This window comes from Montipora foliosa, chromosome 5 (assembly GCF_036669935.1).
Source record: "Montipora foliosa isolate CH-2021 chromosome 5, ASM3666993v2, whole genome shotgun sequence".
NCBI lineage: Eukaryota > Metazoa > Cnidaria > Anthozoa > Scleractinia > Acroporidae > Montipora > Montipora foliosa.
Window position 1 is genome coordinate 2236646 of NC_090873.1, and position 8117 is coordinate 2244762.

At 38.5% G+C, this 8117-nt stretch overlaps 1 protein-coding gene across 1 annotated transcript; it reads right to left on the minus strand.

The window, feature by feature from the left end:
- Window positions 1–129: 129 nt before the first annotated feature.
- Window positions 130–5053, minus strand: LOC138002845 (putative leucine-rich repeat-containing protein DDB_G0290503). Its single transcript, XM_068848827.1, has 3 exons — window positions 1973–5053; window positions 955–1073; window positions 130–647 (listed from the first exon to the last, which is right to left on the minus strand). The coding sequence occupies exons 1-3, from the start codon at window positions 4979–4981 to the stop codon at window positions 551–553; spliced, it is 3225 nt and encodes a 1074-aa protein (XP_068704928.1). The 5' UTR covers window positions 4982–5053; the 3' UTR covers window positions 130–550.
- Window positions 5054–8117: the final 3064 nt, after the last annotated feature.

Sequence of the window (8117 nt, forward strand, 5' to 3'; positions counted from 1 at the left end):
TACTTGAATCTGGGAATTCCGGATTGTAAGCCCTGCCCCTTAACCACTGAAGTGAAGTGAACTTATTTAGTCAGACAAATAAGGTAATACACATGTTGTTACAATAAACGACATTTATTTTCATGAACACAAGCTCCATAAAGTTTTCATTCGAGAAAACCTTTCGCTGACACAACATACACTTGACTAAAAAATTTATAAAAAAATAATTTACACTTTTTTTCTTGAATTGTCTTGGCTTATTGACACAAAACCAATATATCAACTGCTAGAGAATCTTACAATAATATTTTTGAGCAAACTCGAAGGACTGTGAAATATTTTCGTGCATTTTTTAAAAAACCCGTACACGAGTAAATTATATGGCTGCGATCGATAGATCATTCGATTTTGTTGAATAACCTATCAAAAAGTCTGAAAAACAAAATAAAAACCAAATAGTCTCGAGAACAAGCTAACTTTTTTTCATAAAGTTAAATTTTATTTCTAACTTTTCTCTGTTCCTTTATTTAAAAAAAAAATCTCGTAGATAAATATTAAATAAATTCCTTCAGCATTGCTGTCGTGGAACAGAGCTCTTCTCGGTTTTCTTTCGCGTAAAAAATCCTCGAATTCTATTGGTTATCCCAGGCTTCTTTTTAGAAATTCTGTGGGCAAAGAAAACAAAAATTTGTATTGAACACTTACAGTACGAAAATCAGGGATCACTAAATCTTAATTGTCTCTTAGGAGATATGGAAAGAAAATCAACACCGTAAATTCTCTAATAAACTGATGAGTTATTAAAATTAAATGGATTTCCGACAAATGGCCTTTTTCAGAAGTTCAGGAATTATTCATGAACTTAATTTGATTGACGAGCTCCGTCTCACGGTTTTAATTGCAACAGAGTTGACCTATATAAAAGCACTCAGTGCAACACAATAAGCTCTTCGAAAACCTCGGTTTACTTACCGTTTCTTTGAAGTAACCCTGGGAGTATCCTTATTTGCAACACAATCACTGGTGAATTCACTAGTCACGTCTTTAGTGTTTTCTTGAATTTCTCGTCCCTTTGTTTCTGAAGGAACCAACTGCAAATAAGAAAAGCAGAAACAAAACCATGAGGGCGATTTTGATTTGACTCTAACGCGAAATCTTTACAAATGTCTTGGTTTGTGCTTGCGTTTTGCATAATAATAGAGCCAAATCACGAAAAAACTTTTTCGCTGTTGTTCAGTACACCAAACATGGCCGCCAATGATGTCAGGTGCAAGCCAACGATACCTATTAAGTAATTTGTTAGGGCTGCAGAAGGTGATATTTCGCGATACGTTGCGCATTGGCTAAAAAATTCTCGCGCTGTTATGTGACCAATAACAAACCGCACTCGTAAAACTCTCCGTGCTTTTCTCGCGCATGTTTTTCCGTGCAAAACGCTGGTTTCATATCCATTGCTTTCTAGTTTTATAGCCTGCGTCTTTAATTATTGTGCAGAGAAATAATTTGGGTTTTTTCTGGGAACCCTTAATTTTGTACAGAAGATTCACCACCTATAGACAGACAGACACCTTCTCATACCTAATCCCTTCTCGGATAAATATATCTTATTTAACGATTTAGTGTGTAGTATCGTGGAATACTTTGTAGTATCGTGGAATATTTTACGAGCCCGTAGAGCGAGTCAAATTACCAGAGACGAGTATAGACATCCCACAATACTACTACACACTAAATCGTCCAATAAGCTATTTATTGCCCAACTAGTTCGCACTATATTTTTAGCAGATGAATTGTAAACAACCGAGAACGCGACAAATTTGTACGTTACAAGTTCGGGACAAACGTCAGCAACTCAACAAGTCAAACCGGTAATAACTAACTAACTCGTTTCGTACTTTTCTGTACAATAACTAATACGGATGGATAATAAAGCTTGACATTCAACCAATTCCGACTTGCAGAAATATTTGAACAAATAAAATTCTCTTACCACAGGTATACGAGGTCCTGCAAACACATCTCTATCACCATAGCAGAACGCTCTTTGCGTCAATTTTTGATTCTCCATTGTCAATTGTTGCTTCTCCTGTGTTAAGGAATTAATATCCTGCTCAAGTAACTTTTTATCATCTGAAGCTTTCAGTTTGCGTTGCAAGAACTTCTTTTTGCGAGTAGGGTTGTCCTTGAACTCTTTTTCAATGAATTCTGTTTCTCGCTTTTCGGATTCTAATCTTTTAAGACGAAATCTGGACTCATTTAATTTGATCTTTAAATCCAATATTTGTCTTTCTCTTGCCTTTAATTCCTCACGAAAAAAGGTAATTTGCTTTTGCAAATCTCTATTTTCCTTCTTGGCCGTAATTTTTTCCTTTTCCAACAGCATTAAAGTCGCAACAACTTTTTCCTCCATTCTTTCCTTTTCCTTCTTAACTTGTGTGAGCTCGGCTGACAACAATTTCGTTTCCTTCAATTTGTTCTGAACTCGTTTCAAGGCATCCTTAAGGTCTGTAACAGTGTTCTCATATTTGGAATTCATGCTATCCAGAAGCGAAGTTTTCCATTGTACATCAAACTGTGTCTTTTCCAGTGCAGTTGTTTTCTCTTTCAGAGAACTTTGCAAGCTCTCTACATCAGTGGTCAAGCGTTCTATAACACTTTCAGTCTCCAAATCTTTATGTGTATTCGTAGATCTTAACCTTTCGGTCAGAACTAAAAGCTTTGACTCCTTTACTTGCAGGTGAACTTCCATTTCGTCCATTGCTAATTGCTTCTCTCTGAGCAATTTTTGCACTCTTTTCAAATTACTTTGAAGCTGTTGGACGATGCCTTCGTATTTGGCCTCAGTCTCCATCTTATCTCCCAACGCACTCTGCAATTTCTTTACAGTTTCATCCTGCTTGGCCTCAATATCGATAAGCAGTGATTCATTTTTTTCTATCGCGTCAGTCTTTTCCCTCAACTTGATCTCCAAGCTTTCAATTTCATTGTGCAATTTCTTCACAGTGGCTTTATGCTTGGCCTCCATATCGACAAGCAGTGATTCATTTTTCTCTATCGCGTCAATCTTTTCCCTCAACTTGATCTCCAAGCTTTCAATTTCATTGTGCAATTTGTTCACAGTTTCTTCCTGCTTGGCCTCAATATCGATACTGAGCAGCGATTCATTTTTCTCTATCGCGTCAGTCTTTTCCTTCAACTTCATCTGCAAGCTTTCTAGTTCATTGTGCAATTTCTTCACAGTTACGTCATGCTTAGCCTCAATATCGACAAGCAGTGATTCATTTTTCTCGATCGCGTCATTCTTTTCCCTCACCTTAATCTCCAAGCTTTCTAGTTCATTGTGCAATTTCTTCACAGTTTCATCTTGCTTGGCCTCCTTATCGACAAGCAGTAGTTCATTTCTCTCTACCGCGTCAATCTTTTCCCTCAACTTGATCTCCAAGCTTTCAATTTCATTGTGCAATTTCTTCACAGTTTCTTCCTTCTTGGCCTCCTTTTCGACAAACAGTGATTCATTTTTCTCTATGGCGTCATTCTTTTCCCTTAACTTCATCTCCAAGCTTTCTAGTTCATTGTGCAATTTCTTCACAGTGGCTTTATGCTTGGCCTCCATATCGACAAGTAGTGATTCATTTTTCTCGATCGTATCATTCTTTTCCCTTAACTTCATCTCCAAGCTTTCTTGTTCATTATGCAATTTCTTCACAGTTACGTCATGCGTGGCCTCCATATCGGCAAGCAGCGATTCATTTTTCTCGATCGCGTCATTCTTTTCCCTCAACTTCATCTGCAAGCTTTCTAGTTCATTGTGTAATTTCTTCACAGAGGCTTTATGCTTGGCCTTCACATCGACAAGCAGTGATTCATTTTTCTCTATCGCGTCATTCCTTTCCTTCAACGTGATTTTCAAGCTTTCTAGTTCATTGTGCAACAATTTCTTCACAGTTTCATCTTTCTTGGCCTCCTTATCGACAAGCAGCGATTCATTTTTCTCTATCGCGTCATTTTTTCCCCTCAACTTCATCTCCAGGCTTTCTAGTTCATTGTGCAATTTCTTCACAGTAATGTCATGCTTAGCCTCAATATCGACAAGCAGTGATTCATTTTTCTCTATCGCGTCATTCTTTTTACTCAACTCCATCTCCAAGCTTTCTACTTTATTTTGCAATTTCTTCACAGTTTCTTCCTGCTTGGCCTCCTTATCGACAAGTAGTGATTCATTTTTCTCAATCGCGTCATTCTTTTCCCTTAACTTAATCTCCAAGCTTTCAATTTCATTGTGCAATTTCTTCACAGTGGCTTTACGCTTGGTCTCCATATCGACAAGCAGCGATTCATTTTTCTCTATCGCGTCAATCTTTTCCCTCAACTTGATCTGCAAGCTCTCTAGTTCATTTTGCAACTTTTCCACAGTGGCTTTATACTTATCTTCGGTATCGCCAAATATTGCTTGTTTTAACTTAAACTGTGCTTCCATTTGTGCTAAAAAGTCATTCTTTTTGGTCAATTTGAGCTGCAAGCTTTCCATTTCATTTTCGAGTCTCCTCACAGCTTCTCTTTGCTTTCCCTCGGTATTGGCAAACGCTGATGCTTCCAATTCTGTCATTAGCCTCGCACTTTCCTTGATCTTCTCGCTTGTTTTTGATTCATTCAGTTCCCTGTTAGACATATCGGCTGTTATCTTAAAACTGGCAGTATCGGTTCTTGATGTCGTGCCGTTGTCCTCGAGGCCTTCGACTCGGCGTTCTAGCATTCTTTCTCTATCTTTACTTAATTTCAAGCATCCCTGTAATAGCCTCCCTTCTTCTCGCAGGTAGATGTAGTCTTGTTCCTCAAAAACCGTCTTTTTGAAATCCTCCATCATTACATTAAGTTCATCGAGCTGGAATTGTAATATCTCGTTTCTTTCTTTGCTGTCTTTGAGTTTCTTTTCCAAAGTGTCAATATGATACACGAGATACTTATTATTCATTTTTACATTGTCAAGCTCGTCTACCATCTCTATAAAAGTCTGCTTCCTTCTCTTGATGTTATCTCTCAAATTTGCCAACTCTCTCTCTTTGTATTTTTGACTGGAAGCTAAACGCTGTGTCTCAAATTTCAACCTAAGGTTCTCCCTTTGGGCAAATTCTCGTTCCATCTTACAAGTCTTCACCTCCTCCTTCAAGGTACTAACCTCTTGATCCAAAAGTTTATTATCCCCCTTGTTTGTTAAGGGAATCATTATGTTCAAAGCCTCATTTTTCTCTTCTGTTTCATTCAGTAATGCTCTGCACAATGTTTCTTGTCCATAAGCGCAGTCTTCCTCCCCAACTGACTTGTCCTCCTTTTTTAAACGAACATCTTTGCTGAGGTCTAAGGTTTGAGCAAAACGTATGGACTCTTCAATTTCCATTGGTTGGACAGCTTTAGGTTGAAGAACTGCCTCAATCGCCTCTTCGCGAATCTCCTCTGTAATATTATCTGCATCAACATTACGGACTGTGCAAATGTCAGATTCTTTTTTATTAACGCTGCCTTTCTCTGCAAAGAACGCCTCTTTTTTCTCATTTATTACATCTTCACCACGAGGAAATCCTTGATCTAGCATTTTAGACAACTCGACGTCCTTTGTCTCGGCACCGTTTTGAATAAACGACACTGAAGCCTCTTCACGAATTGCATCTTCATTGTGATCTGATTCATCATTACGGATTGCACAAATTTCAACATCTTCTGTATAAATATCACTTTCTCCCTCAACTAACTCCTCTTCCTTTCTTGACTCGACATCGTATTTGTTGTCATCTGGATCACCATTATGTATTGAACTAACGGTAGCGTCTTCCGTGTAAACGCTGTCGTTCCCCGGAATCGACTGCTCTGCATTTTCATGAATCACATTTTCGGTGGAAACAAAACTTTGCTGAGGTACTGTCGCGACTTCAACATTCTCTGTGTGGGTGATGTCTCTCTTTCCACGTGATTCAAGGCCCTCTTCGTTTATCACATCCTTGCTGGAATCGAAATGCTCATGTTCCACTTTTTCGTTTTCCTCCAAGTTTGCCGGACATGCATCTGTTTTGACGCTCTTCTCAGTAAGTGACAACTGGAGCCGTTCTTTGTCCTTAAGGGTCTCTACCTTTTCACTGAAATACAAAAACACCATATAATTCGTTTCTAAACAAGAACATTGGAACATTTTTTACTTCAGACTAGGCTTACTTTAAAAAATGGGCAAATGTATAGATTCCAAATTTGACTAGTTTTTTGGCCATATACCTCTTCCAACTCTAAATAGAAAAATCAAAGACTTGTTGACATCTACAAGAGATTTTATTAACTTGCGAAAGCTGTGTAAACAAGCTTGAGTAGAACAGTGTGGCGTTTTCTTATTACACTTTCTAGACGTAACTACATTTGTTTTATTTACTGTCTTTTCTGGTGAGACAGCTATTTACTCGAAATGCGCCTATGATTATTTTATAGAATATACGCAATATAAATTATAAATATCATTAATAATATTGATATTAATAAATTTTCTGCGACAAAAATGCCAAAATGAAGCTTATTAAGGTAATTTCTTTAAAAATGACGCACAGTACTATCAAGATTTTTGTCAAACTTGGCACAATTCATATTCATACACCGGACATTAAAAAATCTCCACCCTGGGTTTGTCACCTTGTCGCGGTGGTGGAGCTTGTGTGTCTCAGTGACCCAAAGAGCTATGCTGGTGGGGACTTAGTCCCTGGTGGGTTCAACTGTGCCGGATTGGTCGAGGGATGGAGACCTGACAAAGGACAGCCCCTGGTCCTCCGGGTTGGGGGTTGGGTGTTAGGCTAATCACCTAACCTCGTAAAAAATGAATGATTACAGAAACCTTACACATTAGAGGCAATCTACCGAATCTTGGGGACCGAGCTGGAACACAACATGACGCCCCAGAGTGAAAACCGCGTGGAAACTCTAGAGCCGGGGACGCCAATAGTGCACCCAAAAACACAGTTGAGGATAGGAAACTGGAACGTGAGAACCTTGTATGCACAAGGGAAGACAGACCAAGCGGCGAAAGCAATGAGGGAAGCTAAGTGTTGCAGATAATGGGTATAAGTAAGATTAAATGGCAAGATAAGATTAGTAATAGAGAGCTACTAGAAAGGGCTAACGTGGAGAGGTTGAGTGAAGAGGTAAGAAGAAGAAGATGCCGATTCATTGGACACATCCTCAGACAACAACCTGACAATGACTGTGTTACAGCATTGACATGGACCCCAGAAGAGTTATTATGATTGCCCTTAAAATCATTTGAGCAGCAAAAACGGCCTTTGTTCTCTCTCTTCAGATGGCCGGCGAGAAACGCCGCCATCTTCGAAAAGTCGCAATGTTATGCGCAGTTCAAGATGCGCGGTGCAAAACAAGGGAATCACTTTAAGTTCATTTTCGGTCGTAGTCCGTTTCTCCAAAAACCATTTTTGCTTAAAGGGTATATGAAGTATTTCTTTGCTTTCATCGAAAAGACTAGGAATAAAAAAGTCTGAAACTACGAGTTTGAATCCTTTCGCCACGAAAAAACTTGAATTTGGCGCTCCAAAGCGTCCTCATCTTGCGCTCGGTCAAATAGATGTAGGCTCGACAATTTCAACAAACTCTACGCAACTGTTTCATGTAACAGCAAAGTTACAGTATCATGTGAAACACCAATAATTGCTTAACAAGACACACTCATTGATGTGACGTGTTAAGTAACCATGGAAACAAAGGAGCCATCTAAAAATTCCATAATATATTTTGTCGTCAAACGCTTATGTCTCAAAAACGAACTCGGTGACTCCCAATTTCTATTTTGGAAAGTTATTAACAGGTTCAGACCGAACTCTCTGCAAAGAAAGAAAATTCTCTGAAGCGGATTCATGGCCACCTTCTCAATTAAAAAAATGAAGGTGGCTCTGAATCTGCTCCAGAGAATTTGTTTAAATTTTGCAGAGTTTTATCCAAGCCTGCAGATTACTTTCCAGAAATAAAATTGGGGTTACATTTAAAATATAGGGCGTTTTAGATGGCTCTTTTGTTGTCATGGTGACCCATTACCTCACGTCAGTGTTAAAAAATTATTGCTGTTTCCTTTTGATAACAGTTTTTCAAAAAACGTT

What these genes read in the sequence shown, in the direction of transcription:
- LOC138002845 (XM_068848827.1), bottom strand. Translation starts at nt 4,981, where the DNA reads ATGGTAGACGAGCTTGACAATGTAAAAATGAATAATAAGTATCTCGTG. An exon ending in CAGGACCTCGTATACCTGTG is followed by an intron (nt 1,074 to 1,972) that starts GTAAGAGAATTT and finishes TCTTATTTGCAG; the next exon opens with TTGGTTCCTTCAGAAACAAA. An exon ending in AGGGTTACTTCAAAGAAACG is followed by an intron (nt 648 to 954) that starts GTAAGTAAACCG and finishes CTTTGCCCACAG; the next exon opens with AATTTCTAAAAAGAAGCCTG.